The 20,428-nt window shown below is 46.3% G+C and overlaps 1 protein-coding gene across 1 annotated transcript in view; it reads right to left on the bottom strand.

Moving 5' to 3' along the window:
• Positions 1 to 20,428, bottom strand: part of MDGA1 (MAM domain containing glycosylphosphatidylinositol anchor 1) — a 139,583-nt gene that overhangs the window by 59,328 nt on the left and 59,827 nt on the right. The window contains exons 6-8 of the mRNA XM_066546548.1: positions 17,588 to 17,857; positions 16,865 to 17,194; positions 13,280 to 13,573 (exon numbers count right to left, since the gene is read on the bottom strand). Of these exons, the coding sequence (XP_066402645.1) occupies positions 13,280 to 13,573; positions 16,865 to 17,194; positions 17,588 to 17,857 (894 nt within the window). The remainder of the gene's footprint in view (positions 1 to 13,279; positions 13,574 to 16,864; positions 17,195 to 17,587; positions 17,858 to 20,428) is intronic.

The following is a 20,428-nucleotide window of genomic DNA, read 5'->3' as shown; positions in this document are numbered from 1 at the left end:
TTAACTGGAAGAGTTCAAAAAGAAATTTTAAATGGCTGCATGCACCATTGGGATCTCTATAGTGAGAGGGAACACCTATTCTAGGAATACATCTCTAGAAAGAATCCACATAAACCTCTTAAAACTGATGCTCTTTCACATCTCCATCAAGGTTAGAGATCCAGAGAGCAGCTTGGCAAGGCTAAAGTGTATCAATTATAAAGCACCCTGTTCAGGCTGTGTAGCCAACATCACACATGACCACCTTTAGTGTCTGAATGATCTCACACATGTTTGCTGCTGGTGTGGCTGGGTGCACACTTTGGCACATCTGTGGCATGTGGCTTGGGCTGTGCTTCCTTCCCTCTCACCCAAAGGCAGTGATAAGTGACAATCACCACCCCTAAGCTCCTCTGTCAATATAAGAACCAACATTTCTAGAAGATACAAAACACATAGCAGTAAATGACAAACTGAAGAAGTACCTCTTACAGGACAATTTGGCTTGCCTGATGGAATAGTCTTTTGGGAACTTCATTCAATTTGTCCTGGATATTCACGGAATCATAGAATATTTGGGGTGGTAGGGACCTTTAAAGGTCATAATGTAAAGGTTCTTGAAAGAAAATTGTTGAGGAAAGAATGCGTCACTCTTGCAGGGAAAGAGACAATGACTCCAAGAGGAGCCTGAGTTAATGTAACCTATTAAGATCAGCTTTCAGCTTAATTCTGTGGTCCAAAGATGTCCAAATCCTTGGATGATTAAGCCAAAGCTCACTAAACATATTGTGAGATGGGGATCACATCTGCACTGGTGAGATCATTTTTGAAAGCCTGTTTAATACATGTGGCCATGCTGACAGAATGATGTTGAGAAAAAATGAGAAGAGGGCTATAAAAAAAAATATAGGGCTGGAAAACATGCCTTGTGGTGAATAGCTAAAGAGACTCTTTCTGGATTGCATACTGAAAAGGCTAAGAGATTACTTGTTCTGGTGTCTGGGATTACATGAGGAAGAGACTGCTGATAACAAATAGCTCGTTATGTGAGAAGACAGAGGCATAAAAAGAGCTCGTAGCTGGAAACTGAAATGAAACAGGCTTAGATTAAGTGATGACAACAGAACCATGAGAGTAAAAAAAACACTGGAACAACTTACTGAGCAACACATTGAATTCTCTGTCACTTCAGGGTGTGAGGAGATGCTGCACTGAAAATGTACAAATAATCCAAGTTTAGATGCACAAAGGTAAACTCTCCTTGTTCCTCAGCTCCATCAGTTACAGGGACTATGCTTGGCATATAAATAAGTCTCCTGTCCAGAAAAACAGCAAAAATGGTAAGAAGGAGATTCAAAGAGCTCTTGTTTTCTCATAGTGATTGGGAAGCTGGAGTCATGGCATTTTGGATAAGCAGATTGGAGCACATAAGCTTCCCTACACAAAACCCAACTCTTTCTTCCTTTCTTTAAAATAGTTTCATTTGCATTTTTTCATTTATATGTTTAAGTTGGTTCCTAGAAAGTGAATCAGTATGAAAACTTACCCACTTCCATGCATAAGTTTGGACTTTTGCAGAGCCTCGTTACTAGCAGCCAAAGGGGAAAAGAAAGATTTCCAAATCACAAAACCCTATTTTGAGTTGCTCTGTTTTCCTCTGATTGAGCCAACTACTGCCATTTTCTTATCCCTTTAGATCTACTACAGTCTCTCCAGCAACCACCTTAGATGGAGGGCTGCTCACTTTCCCTCAAGCTCCATTTCTCTGTTTTACAGCATACCAGAATGTTGGCTGAAGGGCCTGTATTATGCATAAATAATGAACTGCTCAGAAAATCCCAGCAGACTTAGCACTATTAAGCTCATTTATATTGCATTCAGTTATTAGATACTGTGTTCTAGCTTGTGATTAGGACAGTGGAGTTTCTCCTTGCAATCAGCACTTTCTAAGGAAAATCCCTGTTCAGTGCAAATGCTACTGTCACTCATTGCTCTCTTGACCTCAAGCACAGCCACTGTTGGGAACTTCTATTAGTTCTGGCACTACCAACAATTCCTCCTGTGAAATGCTTGGCCAAATTTGCCCCAGAGTTGTAGCATATTTGCATGAGATTTGCAGCATTGGTTTCATCACCTGTGAGAGCAGGTCACAACAGATCAAGAATCTTATTTTCCCTTCCACCTCTTTCCAATCTGGACTACCTGTAGAACTTGAGATCTCAGTCTCAATCCCAAATTGCCATTTTGGTCTAGCAGTAGGTTTAGGGTTCAGGTGACAGCTGCAGGGATACTGGGACTGGAAAAGGCATGCCAAATAGAGCACAACACTGCACCAACACTGATCTCTCCACATCTTTCTTAATCTGTGCCACCCATGGTACTGGGGTCCTCAGGTTCTGTCCAAAGCTGAAATTAGTGGCAGGGTTCAGAGAAAAAAATGCCTACAGGTCCAGGGATACTGGGGCTGGAAAGCCTGCATTTCCAGAAATCAAAAAATCCCAGTCACAAGTGCTGTTCCCCAGTGCTCAGTGTTGAAGACAGCTCTGTTTAATCTTTATCAATTATCTAGATAGGGACTGGGGCACCCTCAGTCAGTTTGCAGATGCACCAATTTGGGCCGGAGTGTCAATCTGCTGGAGCATAGGAAAGCCCTGCAGAGGGATCTGGACAGCCTGGATCAATGGGCTGAGACCAACTGTAGGAGGGTGAATAAAGTGAATTCCGGGTCCTGCCCTTGGGCCACAACAATCCCTTGCCGCACTGCAGGATGGGGCAGAGTGGCTGGAAAGCTGCCCAGCAGAAAAGGACCTGGGAGTGCTGGTTTACAGCAACTGAACATGAGCCAGTGTCTGCCCAGGGGGCCAAGGAGGCTGGTGGCATCCTGGCCTGTGTCAGCAGTGGTCTGGCCAGCAGGACCAGGACAGGCATTGTCCCCCTGCAGTCGGCACTGGTGAGGCCTCACCTTGAATCCAGTGCTCAGTTCTGGGCCCCTCACTACAGGAAAGACATTGAGTGTGTCCAAAAAGGGCAACAGAGCTGGTGAAGGGTCCAGAACATAAATCCCACAAGGAGTGACTGAGGGAGCTGTGGTTGTCCAATCTGAAGAAAAGACTCAGGGGAGATCCTATTGCCCTACAATTATCTGAAAGGAGACTGTGGCAAGATGAGGGCCAGTCTCTTCTCCAGGCATGAAGTGACAGGACAAGATGAAACAGCCTCAAGTTTTGTCAGGGGAGGTTTGGGTTGCATATTAGGAAAAATTTTTTCACCTAAAGGGTGGTTAAATTGGAATAGGCTACCCAAAGAAGTGGTGGATTCACCATCCCTGAAAGTAGTCCAGAAATAAGTGGATGTCGCACTTTGTGATATGGTTTAGTGGCCATGGTGGTATTAGCCCAGAGGTGATCTTGAAGGTCTTTTCCAATCTTATGATTCTAAATGAGCAGTCTCAGAAGTCAGCTTCCTCCCAGTCAACAGCAACAAAAATTTCCGTGGTTTCTTGTGACCCTAGAAACAAGGACTCCAAAATGAAACAAAATGCAACAGGTAGGCATTCAAATAGGAAATGTAGGCATGTCTGTCAATTCCTGGGACCAATGATGGAGGTTCATTACTGGGGTCATGAGTGAAAACCAACTGTTCTACCTCGAGTAATGGAGGCCAATTATATTTGAATCAGAAGTAATAGCTGACAAAGGGAAGGAGTGTGTGCACACTTGTGCTTATTTGTGCTTGCAACAGAGATGCAAAGGAGAATGGAAATCAGGAACTATATAAAGTGAAATAGGGTGAAAGGGGTGAATGCTGGAAATATGATTTCTGCTCACTGAGAAAACACTATTTCCTGGCTTCAAAGAAAAAACAGTTTCTTGCTCAGAAACTGGCCCAAGTAGAAAAGGCAAAAACTAGTCACTGTGCAGCTTCACAGAAAGCTCCAAAAAGTTCTATGACCTTGCTAAAAACGGAGCCCTCAGCCTCCATATAGAGCATCCTAGCACAGAACTGGAAACAGGGAGACTCACTGGGATGTAGAGAAGCCTGAGCAGCTCTGAAATTTAATTCTCATTTAAACAGTTTCCCTATAGGGGTGAATGTAATTAGTGCTGTTTCAGAGCTCGGGGTCAGGATGGTCACAGCTAATTCAGAACACATCCAGGATGCTCAGTTTTCTACTGGGGCTTTTGTTCATATCAGGAATGTCTCAGGGGCTTCCCTGCATAAGTCCTCTCCTCAAAAGTGGCACCACTATTCTGTGCATTACTTCCACATGCCTGCTACAATCCTCTAGTCCTTCTGGGCTTGAGGGAATAGCTCTGCTCCAATGCCAGAATCCAGAGAGCAGGTGAAGAGTAGCATGAGATTCTGCTCCTGCACAGTCATAGGTGCTACATGACATGGTTCACAGCCCAAAAATCCTGATAGAAAAGCAAAGACACAGGCACAATGACATAGCACCACATAGCTCTCTCTGGAAAAAAACCTGGGGGAAAAGGATCTCTGCTTCCCTGGCACAGGTCCTGTGTCAGGTCTGATGGCCTATGCTGCTATGCAGGTGTGGACAGCTGTTTTCACTTCTCTGTGCCTCAGGCCCTTGTGCAGAGGCTGAGAGTTAACATGAGAAAATGAATCACAATTTTTGTTTGCATGGTGACTTCCTGGTTTTCCTAATAAGTTCTGGTCCATGACATCTCTCTCTCTCCACCTCCAAGAGGCAGAATTTGATAGGAACAAAACCAGTCCCTCTCCTGTCCTGTGACCCCAGGTTCAAAACATGAGAGCTGAGAACAGGTTTCTAATTTGCTCCATCTTCCACTTCCCTTGCCCCATGACTGCTGAAGCCAGTGTGTCCTTCTTTCAGCACAGAGTTAATTGTTTTGGAACAGAGTTAATTTTCTTCGTAGTAGCTGGTATGGTGCTCTGTTTTTGATTTAGGTACAGTGATGTACTTAGGATGAGAATAATTTTGATAATGCACTGATGTCTTAGTTGTGGGTAAGCAGTGCTTTAACTCATGTTCTTTTCATTGTCTCATGCTCTGGCAGTGAGCAGGTGCACCAGGAGCTGGGAGGGAGCATGGCCAGGACAGCTGACCTGAACAAACCAAAGGAATGTTCCATACCACAGAATGTCACGCCCAGTATATAAACTGGGGGGAGATGGCTGAGAGGCACCAATTGTTGCTTGGGGATGGGCTGGGCATTGGTCAGCGAGCTGCAAGTAATTGTGCTGTGTTTCACTTATTTTTCTTGAGCTTTACTCCCTTTTTTTCCCCATCTCTCTCCCCTTCACGTTACTATCATTACTACTAATATAATACTTTATTTCAATCACTAAATTTTTCCTACCTCAATCTACAGGTTTTACCTTTTTTTTTGGTCTTCCTCCCATCTGTAAGAGATTCCCCATGATCTCAGATACCAGTCCTATTTATCACACTTAGCAGAGAATATCCCATAACCCCACATTCCAGGATCCACAATGCTTTCTTTGCCTTGGCCAAGTTTCCATGTCTCTTGGATCTGTACTAGTGCTGCATGGGCCCAAAGAGAAAACAACAGAGCTGCAGTGCCAGACTCACTGTCTCTGACCTACTGACTGGAGATAAGCACATGGCAAAAGTACTCACAGTGTTTGTTACATCCCTGTGCTAACAGAAGCAGAGCCAGGACAACCTCTCTCCCCAGCAGGCTATCTTGATGCAATCTGGGAATCACCAGCTGTACTGCACTTTGGAGAACTTTGATACAGGTGGTTTTACCCATGGTCTAAGCCTAGACAACAACAGGACTCAAAAGCAAAGCAGTTTCCTCAGAATGGCAAGATGGGAGGCACTGGGAAAGTGTCTGACAGTCCTCTGGCAGCAGTATGCTCGTGTGACTTAAAGAGAATCACATGTGTGGGTGAGACCCAAACATGCACAGCCTTGCAGGATGCTCAGCACAAAGCATTGGAGAGGATTCTGGAGTTGTTTCTTATCCCAACAAGTTGATATATACCTAGGTCCTACAGGGAAAATAGCTGCCATGGCAGGAAAACCTTAGAAGGAATGTCTGCATTAGAACAGTACGAGATTTGGTATTCAGCCCTGAAAGGACCACAGGTGAGCAAACATTTACAGAGAGATGACCAAGATTGTCTGCCATCCACTGTGTCTATACAGCTCTTGTCTCTCCCTTCCTGACAAAACTGTACAGCGTGAATGTGTCTCTCTCAATAAAGTTGCTCTTCCTGCAGAGTCTGGCCAAAAACCAGGGTAATGGCAGATTATGGAACTGTATTTGTTTCTCCCAACAATATCTGAGAAATGGATAACCGATTTAAACCAGTTCTCTTCTGAACAAACAAATTCATCTCTCTAGGCGACGAGCTCTCACACAAGCTTTTACTCAGCCTATTATTGCAACCACAGAGATGTGGTTATTATTGCTGAGAGATGAGCAATGAGATGCACAGAAGCTGAATGGCAGTGCAGGTGGGCTGCAATCTCACATAGCAGAGCCAGGTTTCAGCTTTAAGGTGGGCTCCCACCTTCCTGACGTGCATATCTGGGGATTTTCCTCTCTCCTTTCATGGTCTTTTACGCAGGGCACAGCGAAGAGGCCTCACTGTACTTTGCATCTGACGTATGGTGCCACAGACTGGACATGCCAGCTTTGCAAAATCTGCTCCACAGCCTCCAAAATCCCCCTGCCATCTGGGCCTTTTGCTTTATATCTCAAGTCTCTTGTATCTCCTGGCCACCACAGGGTGCAGACATGGCCTGTCAGACCAATTTCAATCAAAGAGGTGAGTCAGGAAAGCTCTCAGGGAACAAGGGAGGCTTCCCTTCCCAAGAAATCCAAATGAGTGGCAGCACATGGGAACCATCCCCACAAGGCAGCAAGCAGAGAAGAGACCACAGCTCTCTCAGGGTAAGACCCAAGTGTTAAACACAGTTTAACTGATGACAAAAATTCAAACCAGCCAAAAGTCATACAACTGCTTTACCCTGTGAAATATAGGTTGTTTGTTTTTTTTTTTAAAGCTGGGTATAACAAATGCTCCAAAAAACCCCAGCCCTGGGAGTCCTGGGGCTTTGCTGTATGAACATAAAGGCATTCCAAAGAAGGCTTTAGCCAAGCATCCTTAGCCTGCCAGACTTAAAGCCACTTAAAGCCAGGCTGGCAGGAGGGCAGGACCAACGAGTCCTACAGAGTAACTTTTGGTACAACCCCATGTGAGGACCCAATCCTAAACTGATGTGAGCACTGTCACAGACTCCATGTGTCAGGCCCCAGGACCAATACACGGTGATTGTTATGGCAAATCTGAGGCCAGCTGTAAGTGTCTGTGATTATTACTTTGCTCTGAACTGTGGCCATTTGGGTTTACAGTCATGACAGAGTAAAACTTCAGCCTGTCCTGAGACTGACAACTCTAATTAGTTGCTAGCAGTCTGGGCACTGGGAAGCAGAGTGAGCAATCCTAATGCCATATCACCCAGGACAGGGCTGCGTGCACGAACACGAGCTCAAAGGAGCTTAATCCCAAACACAATACTGCAAGAAAAAAGTATGTTGACAAACAGGAATGAAATCCTCTGCTCTTAAAATGGGGAGCAGAGGGGTGCTGTGTATTGAGAGAAATGCAGAAATTACATGTATACTTTCAGTTCAGTCACATAAACCTCTTGTTTGGGGAGAAGCAGGGAGGATTTCCATCAAAGTGAAACCTAACTACCAGGTCAGGCTTTGTTCAGACTGGTGGTTCAATACCATGCCCATTGCTATGAGTTATTTTATTTTTTCTACCAATTAAAATCTCTAAGTTTGCAAACACTGAACTTGCAGAAGGCACAGTTTTCCTTTGGCTTTGAATACAGACACACTTGCCTCAGAGCATCAGTTCATTCTTAAACCTTTGATGGTGTAAAATGAACCAGAACACACCAGAGTTCTAGCTGGCAGGAGAGCCCGAGGTTTCCCTCTCTTGCCAGCAACACGTGTACCATGGAGAGCAGCAATAATGAAACATGAATGAAAGAGTAGGAAAGCTCCACTCACTACAAGAGCAGAAAAACCATCTTCTGCCCCCAAGTTAGCTCCTGAGCTGTGCTGCTCAGCTTGGAGGAGGGTATCAGGATGAATTTCACCAATGAAAACAATAAAGAAAAACAAAGCTGTCACTATAAATAAATACACTCAGAAATTAAACCAACCAGGTCTAAAATTCTTAGCAGATGGCTCCATAGTGCAGCTCACATGGCCAAGCAGCAAGACAGATAAGCCAGCTCAGCCACAGACGGAGGGGTCAGCTCTGGCCCCTGACAGCCTCATTTCTCTTAGACTCCCTTCATAGCAGGGAGAGCTGCAGGGAGCTCTTAGCAGCCAAAAGCTCCGTCTTAGCCACTCTGCAAAAACATCTCCATGCCCACAACACGTCTCAAGAGCACTTTTAAGAGAGCAGTTAATAACCAAGCTTATATTTCAGGAGGGGGCAGGGCACCAGCAAGAAGCACTGACATTGAGCTATGGCTCCAACAGCTGATTGAAACAGTTTAATGCATTTCCATTTCCAGTTGCATGGAGCCAGCAATGTTTCTTACTTATTTACAGATTCACCCCTCCTCTGCTCCCCACTCTTGTGTTTGCTACACAGATAACACGGAGAATTGATGCTGACTATCGCCTGCCTGATGTACAGCACTGCCGATGGGTTCAGCAGGATTTTAAAGAGGAATGAGTCAACAGTGTGTGACCAGGAATAACATTTGCCAGTGTGTGAGCTTGAATAGGAAAACATATCTGTGCACACCTGAACATTAGTTAAAGTGACAGTGGCAACAGATGCCCCAGCAGGACGTGTTCTGGCAGTCCTCCAGGTCAGGGCAGAGCCAGACCTGCTAGCCACCAGCCCTATAGCAATGCCTGTGTCTAGGACTGTAAATGGCTCCTGAAATGCTGATACCCATCCCTCCAAAGGGAATGCCAGTCTGCTTTCCCGATTACACCTAACATTCACTATGTTTTGAAGATAAAGCACAATAACCCACCTGCTGCCTAATGTGGCAGAACTTTATCTAAGGGCAGTAAGTGTAATCCTTTGGAGATCAGTCACAGATGATTGTGGGCTATTACTTTAGATCCAGAAGAGATAAATTCACAGGCCATGTTATTGCAGAGAAGGACATACTCAGTTGAATTCCTTTTCTAGTCTTTCTTCCCGCAAAGATTTCACCTGCTGTGTGATCCCAACATGGGAACCAGGGCCAGCTTTCAGACTTGACTATTGAAAACAAAGTCAGCCCTATATAACTATTGCCCTTTCCTCCTACTCTTCTTTCATTGGGCACTCAGAGACACCAAAACCTCTGCAAAAGACAAAAATGGCAGCAGCAAAAATCTGCTCATCTCATCTTCAGAACTTGGTGAAATAATTAACAACTCAACAGAGGACCCAGGTGCTCTTCTACCAGGCTTTGATGGTTATCTAAAGAGGGAGAAGCCATTCAGATGGTCAAGTGTGGCCCTGAGACAGCAAGTAGTGAGTGCTGTGAAAGAGGATAAACCCATCTGCAGGAAAATGTGGGAGCAGATGTATCAAGGATCAGGTGGGATGAGGAGTGCAGGGCTGAGCTGGATTTGGACAGAACTGTGCAGTGGTTTATGAGATGTTGTCCAGGACTGGCAAAGCATCAGAGATGACATAATATTATTCAAGCAGGAAAATGTAGTAAGATTGCAATTTTCACTATACTGTTTTATGAGGCTCTAACGGAGCAAATGTCCTATTCACCATGGTAAAACAATCATCTCAAGAGCTGCCTCTAGCAACAGCTAATGGCTAATACACATCTTAGCTTTTTGTTACATACTTGCTAAATTAATATCTAAGTAGCATCCTTTACACTGATCCACACATGCATGCTTTCTTTCGTCTTCTCATACACAGCTGCTCAAGTGACACTACTGAGTTGCAAAACCCAGACTGCTGCACGTTTTCAAGCCCAGTGTGTGTTTCACAGCCTTAGACTAGTTCCCCTACACAGGCTGGCCCAGCCCTGATTTTAAACACACCTCTGCGGAGGATTTACTTTTCTGATGGGATTTTCTACAAGTACCTGGTCGTGAAAAAAAACCTTGATAAGAGCATCAGTGATAGCATTGATATTATTAACAGCACTCTGCCACTCCATTAATGTTTTTATTTCAAGACTTCAAAGTGCTATGTCTATTATGCTACACAAATTTCTGATTAGATGGGTCAGTTTTATTCCTGTTTTGAAGGTACAGGAAAAAATGACAAGACATTGCCAATCCAAGTGTAGATTCCCAGGAGTTCTGACAAGCCCAGTCTCTCACTATAACCATTATACAACATTTCTTCATCTTAAACACAGAGATATACAGCTGCACAGACTTTCATAAACTTATTAATCTTTCAAAGCTCTACACTATAAACCAAGAAGTCCAGGGAACAGATCATTCATCCTGTCAGAAAGCTGATGATAGACAATTTCAGCTCATAAGCTACAAGAAAAGCAATTTCTTCTGCTTTCTAAATACAAAAAGAAAAGCAACTTTTTCTGCTTTCTAAATACAAAAAACCAACCAACCAACAAACCAAACAAAAAACTAAAAAGTCCAAACACCCTTTTTTGACAGCTGACTTGTTCTTTTTGTCTTCTTATTCTCCTTCCACTATTGCAGTGCAGTTGGAAAAGCCTATTTCTGGACTAGCTTGTTACAACACAGCACCATATGCATGAGGATGAAGGGAGAAAACCAAGGGAGAAGGGAAACACAGAAACCGGTTCTGACATCTAATCAGATCTGCTGTATTGATTTTGCAACTTTAGCTCTGGAGCAAATCAGAGGAGCAGCCCGATTCCCATGCGGCTCCCCGGAGCGCTCCCGGGGCCGCGCAAACGGGCGGGCTGCATGCGCGCACACGCGCAGCCCCGCGGGTGCGCGCCCCTCCGCAGGGATGCGCCGCCTGCGCCCGGCGGGAGAAGCGCTCATCACCGGGGCTGCAGGAGCCACACGATCCCCATTTCCAGCAAGATGAGAATTCCAGAGCGAGCCGCCGAACTAATGAGCTGCCCACGCTGGAAAGCTGTGTTTCAATTAAGCACAGCAGCCCCTGTCGCACCCACATCCTTCCAGCAGCATGGACAAGGAGGACAGGGATAAACAGGGACTGTGTTGTTTCTGGGTCTGCTTTCTGCGTGAAGGGAAAGGGAGGAGGCTGTAAAAGGGACGAGGGCAATTCTTGCCCTACTTTCTTGGTTTCTTCCATTTTCACACTAATGGAAGGAGCAATCAACAGCACTGAAACCAAAGCTGCCTGCTGAGGCACAGAACAAGTGATGAAGCCTTCCCACGTTTTCCAGGCAGGAGGAGACAGCTCAGGTGTACAAACACTCAGTATGCACCCAGCTTCCACTAAGGGTACACAGAACTGCTTGACAAGGGAAGGGGGCTGTTTGGGTGGGCTGGCATGTGGACTATATGACCATTACTTGGGCAAAATCACAATAAAGCGTTGCTTGGCCATGGGATGAGCTATAGGAAAAGCATGTTCAGCCACCCTTTACAGAGAAGTTAATCACATCTTTGTTTTCTTGAGAGTCACATCCTAGTCTCTGCCCCAGAGAGCTTCTGGCTTGCACCTACCATCTTTCTTGTGTGGGGAATCATGTCCTATCCCTTCAGCCCAAGATTCAGGTCTGTCATCCCCCCCCAGACCACCTAGTATGAGTGAATTCATCCCAAGCTCAGCACTGCTGCTCCCTCTGCAGGGGCAGGGAGGGTCAAGCGAGGTCCACACAGCTTTCAAACAGCAACACCAAACTGGGGACAGCAGCCAGTCTGATGGTTCTTGGCTCCCAAGTGAAATTTTGCTGTAGCTGTCATTGTCTCTTGGCGTGACCAAGAGTCGCCTTCCCTGCCATGTGCTTCCAAGTCCCGTATGACTGAGCCAGGTTGTCTTCCTCAACAGCTCAAACCAAGACTCACATTTTCACCCTGCTTAAGGGAAGCTTCTCCACATGTACTTACCCGTATGGAAATCTTCACACATTTCCCTATCTCATCATGTAATCTAAACCTGCAAGGCTCCTGAATAGACAGAAATAATTTTGAAAGGGGCTCTTCAAATACTCAAAGTGCCTGCAGGATTTCACACACCTCTGATATTGCTGTGCTCCCAGCAGCTCACATCTGTGAGCAGTTTGTCTGGTTGGTTTCAGCCAGGTTGTCTGCTCCGGTCTCACTTCTCTTATTCCTGGGGAGCAAGCCTGGGAGAAGTGTGGCAGCATGTCTAATGAGTGCTGCTGTGCTGTGTCTGGAGGCTTGTCACTCACAGCTCACAGGCAGCATGCCCAGGTGTAAATTAACCTGTTCCCTGCCCGCCCCACACCTGCCAGATTGTGCTGCTCAGAGTACTCTGCCAGTGCTCAACAATCACACTGCACTAATGGGACAAGATCTGCAGGGAGAGCCAAGGCATTTTATCTGGCTGCCTTCCCCCAGTCTGATTTCAAGTCTTGTAAGAGAGAGCACAGACTGCTGCATGTCAAAACACACCTCAACAGCTGAGGGAGCTGAGCAGGCACTCACTTCTCTGGTGGGAGAAACCACTGCAGGGAAAGGATGAGATGTCACCCAATGCAGCATGCCACCCTATATGTTCACCTCTGTGTACAGATGCTGCCACCTTCAAGTGGGATTGGGAGAACCATCCATAGCCAAAATCACCCCAACACACCTGCTAAGTATCAGTTTCCTGATGTTTCCTGTATGATTCCTTCATACAACGTGGCTGTATGAAAACCATTTGGGAGTACAGATTCCCTGTTACCTATCACTGCTTTTCAGGCAAAATGATTCAGGCATATCCAGGGGTAACTAAGTTGAAGAAAGTGTTGTGGTGTGGAAATGATCTAAATAACATTCATTTTCCACCTTTTGAGTTCTTGACTTTACAAACTTACTAACATATCCTGAAGGTATTTTACACACATGTAATGCACATAAACACACCTGGTAAAGATGCACTCATCCCCTGACATGGAAATAGAAACCATTGTACACAAATACACACAACACCTCTCCCTTCCACTTGTAACATGCTTGCCATATGGTACCCTGCCCTTAGCCTCATGTAGCCTGACCAATTAAATATAAATTGTTCAAAGGTCCCCAGACAAAAGAGATGTCTCTGCTGAGCCCAGTAAGAAAGGTCAACCCTGTCTAGCCCCCAGGCTTTTGTGTACGCAGGCATTGAGGCAGGCACTCCAGTGCTGCACGGTTGTACTTACACTGCACGTTGAGCTGCACCAGGGCTTCCCGGGGTCTGATGTTAAATCCATTGTATCTGGCTGTCTGACACTTATAGGTACCGCTCATTTCTCGGCTCACGCTCTCCAGGTGCAGCTTCCCATCGTAGGTCTCCATTGTCATTGTCCCTGAAGGCATGGGGGTTTCCTTGTCCACCCGGGACCAGAGGATGGGTGGCTTTGGCTTCCCTCGAACCTCGCACTGCAGCTCGGCCCTGGAGCCTTCCCGCACAGTGATGGCAGACTGACCCTTAGGGACACTTATTGTTGGTGGCACTAACAGAGAGACAAGAAGGGAATCATTTTGCATTGCATTTTCAGCAAGTAAGGAATAGTCTTGAGATGCTTCTGATGAAATCACAGCAACAGCCTTGAATCCCAAAGGTTTCCACTCGACACACTGCAGCCCTTCTATGAACACACTGTCCATGCAAGTTATCCTGCAGGGTCTGGAGCTTCAGGGCAACAAGAAGGATTCCAGCCTTTTCAACAGTGTGTCCCAATATCAATGCCAAGGGCCAGGTGTATTGGGGCAGACTCCAGGCTCCCATCCCTCTGTTTGCAAAATGCTATCCAGCTGCAGGGATAGCATCAAGGAACACAAAGGCAAAAGCCTCTTTGATCCATTTCTCAATTTCTGGTCAGTGAATTTCTCAAGTGGAACTGAAGTCTTTTGGCCAAAAATAGAAGTCATATCTGCCAAGGTATCTAGACACCTTATCCAGGTCAGACCAAAACCAAGACTTAAAGGATAAGTGCTTTTAGATCTCATCTCCAGCCTTCTCAGAGGTCCAAGATCCCTGTTTGTTCCTAAACCACAATAGAGAATCAGCTCTTTTTAAGCATCTTTGCTTATTTTACTTTTATTGCATATTTTACTTTTATTACTTATTTTGTTTTTATTGGTGAATGCACTGTGAAATTCTCACACCAATAGACCTCTGGTTCATCTGAGTGAGAGATGCGTCCCAGCAACAATCACTCCTGGCATCCCTTCGAGGTTGGGAAGAGCTCACCCAGCAGAATTGCTGCCAAGCTGAGGCTAGAGTTGGAGGCACAGTAACACTCAAATGAAATATCCAGCCATCAACTGACAACCAAAACTTTGCTCATAAACAAAGCTTAAAAGAAATCCATTGAATACAGGGTACAGAGATGTCAGTGGGAAGAGCTTGGCTGTTCAGATCCCCAATTCCACCAAGAACCCAGGAAGGGGATTTTTGTGCTAAACCACATGTAATATTGACAATTTATTTGTGCTAGACTTTAGAGTCAACAGTTCAGCTGAGGTAAATATGGTCACAATCTTTTCTGAAAGCTCCTTTTTCAGCCCTTCCTGCTGACAGTGGCAACATTTGGATTGACACTTCCATAACTGCAAGGGCCATGTACTTCGTTTCCATTTAAATCAAAGTACAGGACTACAGAAGCTGTAACAAGCTGGTCTGACCAACATTAGCTCAATTCAGCTCCAGCAAAGGAGAGTGTGCTATGGTAATTGTACATGTTACAGCCTGCAGCTCTTTATGAACAAATTTAGGATGCATCCAGCCTAATCTCCCTCTGCAATGACCTCCCTATGCAACACGGAGGGCACATTTTCAATTTGCAGGTCTCCCATGGGCTGGGGAATCTCATCACACCCTGTCCTGCACGGTGTGAAAGGACGGCAGCACTCTCAGAGCTAAAGCTGCCAGCACTGCTCACCTGGTGAGTAGCAATTTTCTCCACAGGTAAAGTTGTAAATTGCATTTGAAGATTTTTTTTTTTTTTAATTAAAGCTATCACCTTGGAGCTGCTCGGTGGAGGCAGCCACTTTGATGAGCTCAGGCTTTGCTCAGTGGGGAAACATGGAGCCACTGTTGCTGTCCTCTTGCTCATCCTGTGGAGCAAGGTGCTTTATATGGGAATCACACATTGGGAATCACATGTTGGAGGTGGCTTGTTGCTGATTATGGGGATGTTGCATGTTGGACAGCCTTGGCTGCTGCATGGAGGGCTGCTCCAGCAGGGATGGCTGTTTTCATTCCCTGGGACACAAAGCAGTCCTGCTGGCCCAGGCTGCCAAAGAGAGGCTTCAAAATGTCCCAGGCTGCCCTCCTTCCCTTCCTCATTGGCAGCATCCACATAGGCATATGGGACTCACTCTCCTCCAGACAGGCACAGGGCAACCTGTCACCCCAGACACTTCCTTTAAGACAGCAACTGGCTGGTGCTTGGACCAACACCTGCACTGTCAGACACTGCCAAGTCTCTTGGTGGAATCATCCCAGGTGTCCCTGCTCTTCACAGCCTCCCACCCTTGCAGTCTTAAACACAACTGCACTCTGCCATCTAGTGATCTTGGGCAAAAAGAATTGTTCCAGGTGGTATCAGCCATACAAGTTTGGGAAAGCCAATTTTGCACCAGGATTGGCGAGTTCCCCCAGTTTTGTTCCCTGTTGGTGTAACAGGGTTGGTGTTGGCTGGCATGGAGAGGTCCTACCTTCCATGGCTGTCCTCAGAAAGGAAGGACCATTCTTCAGTGTTGAGTGGATCCATGGCACAGTCAGGGCTCAGTCTCCAGGCTGCCAACAAGAGCTGGATGCAATCCTACCAGGAGCAGACTGGCCTCAGTATTTCTAACTGGGGACAAGGGCTTCCCAAAGCACCAAGAGTTGCAGCACTTTTTTCTGGGGAGCTGAGTGAACAGCATCCAGAATACAGAGTGAGATCAGCCTGGCCTGTGGATCCAGCACAACCAGGGACTGGGAAGTAACATTCTGTGAAGGTGCAGGTCAAAATCTGTGGGCAGCTGACTCCCCTGAGGAGTCTTCTGTCAGATTACTAACACAGTGCTTCTTTGTGCTGCACCCTCATGGTCCCAAAAAGGCAGCACAATGATATGGATGAAATGGAGAGCACTGCTGGACCCACTGCTTTTGCAGAAAGAGAAAGACAGCCCTGAGACTCTGCATTTTAGTCCCCAGCATGACTGACAAACACTGACATATTTGTCCAGTCCTCCCTGGGCCATGGGGTGAAGCTCTGACCCTGTTTTTAGGGGGGAGGTATTTATAACACTGGCACTCCTATAGAGAAGGTCCAAGACAGACTGCATTTGCAATCCAGCAAACATTAAAAGTCTTCACAGAAATTGTATCCTGGAAACAATGCCAAAGAAAAGAAAGAGCAGCTTTTTTTTCTCTTTTACTCACTTCTAAGCAAAGGGACACTAGAAAATTGCTGAAATACCACCACACTTCTTCCTTCCTTCACAGTGTGGAGGTTTGTTTGAACAATCACACTGTAAAGCTGTCTCTGTAGCTGGAGTGCACTTTGGACTTTTCATAGGAAGAAAACATAAAGGGAGATCTACTTGGTACATAATACATCTGACAGAGAAGTTGTAACTATTACCCATCTCCAATCTGAGCCAAGTGCTTTCCTGAGGATGTAAGACCTTTCTCCACTAGCATTCAAGACATGCGTGTGAAGTTCTTCAAAAAAGCCAGAGGCATGGGGCTGTGGGGCAGCCAGTGATGCCAAACACTCCTCTGGGGTCCCCCCTGCCAGAGAGAGGCTCACCTGTCTCTGAGGAGATGTTCACCTCCACACTGAGGTCAGGAATGGGTGCTCCCTGGAAGGTAGCCACGCACAGATAGGTGCCATAGTCACTGAATCTCAGGTCAATAATCTCCAAGCTGCAGGTCACAGGTGGGAGCTCGGGGTCATTGCGGGTGATGAGCAACCGGTCTGAGAACCTGGCTGGTTTTCCATTCTTGTACCATGAGTAGACAACCTTCTCCTGGGGGACAGCATCTACATGGCATGAGAGCTTCAAGTCCTGGCCTAACTGGATGGTCTCGCTCTCTTTGATCACATCAGGAGTGATTTGGAATGTGGCATTCTTCATGGCTGAGATGAACAGAAGTGCAAAACTGGTTAGGGATATCAAAGTATCCTGCATGGGACAGGAAAACTGTTCTTTGCTCCTCAGGAAGGCAATATTTCCATGCAAAATCTGCCCAAAGACTTCTCCCACTTATGTTCCTACAAAATGTCCCAAGGGCCTCACATCTGGCACTCTGGGCTCATCCAATTCAGGAGAATGCTACAGCCCAGGATGAACCTGCAAGCAGTGCTTGCACAGCCGTTGGTCTGGGAGCAGAGAAACTTGCACAGGCACTTCTCCAGAATATTAATTACTACTAAATATCACATTCGCCCTCAGCTGTACAAGAACAGCCAGGAGGAATGCAATTCCCCCACTCCCTGAAAACACATGCTCAGAGAGAAGCAGCAGCTTACACCGCACCAGCAGGTTCACAATCTTCTTTGCCGGGTTGCCCACGTTGTTGATGGCCGTGCAGTTGTAGTAGCCCGAGTCCTCCACACGGATCCTCCAGATGGTGAGGTTGCCTCCTTGCACAAGGCTGTTGGGAGGCATTGGGCCAGGAGAGTGGGACCAAACCACTTCTGGCTGTGGGTCACCGCCCGTCAGAGTGCACTGCATAGTGATGTTATCACCAGGGTTGACCACCAGAGTCTCATTGACAGACAGCTTCAGAGCAGGTGGGGCTGGAAAAGCACAAAGAGGGACACCTCAGAGCTTGAGAAAGACCCACCCACTTGTCTGTGCACAGCTTCATACTTTTAATGATTTGTTCTTGTTGATGGCTGGTTTCAGTAGGGACAGCTGGAAAGATCTATGAATTGATTACAAGTATGAGGTGTTCGTGAATCTAAAGTATGATCATTATCATATCTTTGAATGAGAACACTCTGCTCTTTTATGGCTAGGAAACAGAGCAGGCAGGACCTCACTCTAAAAACACTCAGAAAACACTCTACCAGTAGTGCTTAGGACTGGGGCACAAAGCAGCTATGACATTTTATCAGTGCTCAGTGCAGGTTCTCTATGGCTTTAGGATGCAGGTCAGAAGAAAAGCCTGATAAACCCACTCTGCACATATAAGCATGGCAAACAGGCAACATTTGGCAGTGAAAAACCCAAGGCCTGAAGTTTCAGGCCACTGAACAACTGCAGCCAGGCCTAAGGGCAATGGAAACCTTTGTAACCTTGATGGAGAGGTGAAGGAGAAAGGATAGCCTTTAAGGAGCCTGCTTGAACCCAACCACTGCTTGTGCTCAAGGACAGCTGGCATTAAACCACTCCTCTCATTCAGAGTTTCCGTCCCAAGGAGCGAGCTTTAGGGAAGGTCTATCATTAAAAAAAGCTTTCCTCAGCCATGCCATGATACACCTCTCTATCTCTCACACCCAACTAAACATCTTTGAGAGGCAAAGGCTTTGCCAAGCAGATAGTCCTTGCAGCTTGGAGACTGATATGGAGGACCAGGAACAGTCTGCACCTTAACAGACCATTAACAGCAGCTCTGACTGGGCTCTTAATCTCCTTTGCCTCCTCAGGTGTTTAATTTGCTTTTCTGTTCACCTGGGGGCCATCACAATGAGAAAAATTCTCCTTCACATTCAGATGAGTTGAGACTGATTCAAAGTGCCTACACAACCTCTCCTTTGAATGCCCTGGTACCTGTTTTTTTTGGTTTTATTTTATTTCTGCACCCTTCTCACTACAGCCTCCTCCAGGAACTGATCCAAAATCCTTCCCTTTGTATTCTCCATTTCATTCCACGAAAAGTCTTTCAAAGCCTCTATGAGCACTATCACTGGCTCCATCCAGACAGAGCTGAGAAAGTAGCAGTCCCCAGCAAAAAAGCAGGGAGTATGTTTTAAGTAACAGCCATAATAATGCAAAATAAGACATTGTTCCATATTCATGAAGCCTGATTTAACAGCATCATTATTTCTGCCTCTTCTCTCCCTGGACCCTGTGTTAATGAGCTGTGCTGGATTTGTGTTGGATCTCTGAATTACAGCCCACACAAACAAGGCAAAGAGGACTCTCCTCTCCTCAGCACTGGTGCCATAATTTAGTGGCACAACTACTGCCATGCTGGGATATTGCTTTGGTGTACTGAATATAATGTCCTCCCTGGCCACTGCACATAATATTTGTTTCGGAGATGGCCAGCCATGCCTAAGGAAGAAGGTGGCTCTTCTGCTACCTCCACTGGCCATTTTGAGGCCAGTGGTTGGAGCCTTTGAATTTTGGGAGGCCACAGCCTGCACTCAAACAGACTTTGTCAGGTCTCTTTGCAGGAGTCTTGTAAATAGTGTGCAAGGGTTAATGCTTATTAAATAGCAAAGGAAGGATTTGTACATCCTCACCAAGCTCCAGATGGTTTCATGAGATAGTATGAAGCCCAGAAACACAATAGCTCAACTCACCACGGTTGGGCAGGACACATTCCTGTCACTAACTCAGTGTAGCTGACACCAAATAGATGTTTCTGCCCTTGGGCATTGAACTGGTCTGAGATTCACAGTGCACAGTCAAACTGGCAGATGCAGCATTGCCTGGGAATCTCCATCCATCCCTGTCAGAGACAGAGAAAGCTTGAGACCAGCCCATGTCCAGAGAGAAGGTGTCAGAGTTGGGGAGCACAAAGCAGGGGTCCTGCAGGCTCTGGTTAAGATTTAGGGCTCTTGCAGGTTTAGGATTGGATATGCAAATATCTGACCCACACTCATCTTGCCCAGCTCTGGGCAAGGCAACATTTTAAAAAGGTGACATGCTGGTGCAAGCACTGCATGAGGGCAGGCTGTGTGTGTATGCATGAAACAGGCAGGGAAACTGCAAATCTGCCACCTGCCACAGCTCCAGGAAGCGAGCTCCCACAGCATGCCCCAGGATGGAGCTTTGGCTGTGGCAGCCTGCGTGGGCTGCCACTCCCCACTCCCACTCCCGTCAGCAGACAGAGGTTAACAGACTGCAGACATTGTTATGCAGGAGATGATTCTCATTTATTTGTAACCTGTGGCAATTCCTTTTGTTCTTGGCTCAGAAAACCTGCTGGCGGAGTCTGCCGAGCAGCGAGGGACCATTAAAAACAAAGAATCGCTTTCAATTCCCTTTGAAGTCCAATTTGCTGCAGTAAAACTGCAGGAGAATTAACCAGCTGGGCTGGTTAATATTGCAGAAATTGAGGAAGGGGGAAAAGTCAGGCTGACCCTGCTGGAGCAGGTGATGGCAGCCTGGTGCTGAGCTGGTCCTGTGGCTCTGTG

Source organism: Molothrus aeneus, chromosome 3 (genome assembly GCF_037042795.1).
Source record: "Molothrus aeneus isolate 106 chromosome 3, BPBGC_Maene_1.0, whole genome shotgun sequence".
Taxonomy (NCBI): domain Eukaryota; kingdom Metazoa; phylum Chordata; class Aves; order Passeriformes; family Icteridae; genus Molothrus; species Molothrus aeneus.
The sequence above is the reverse complement of the archived record's forward strand: the minus strand, read 5'-3'. Positions and strand labels throughout refer to the sequence as shown.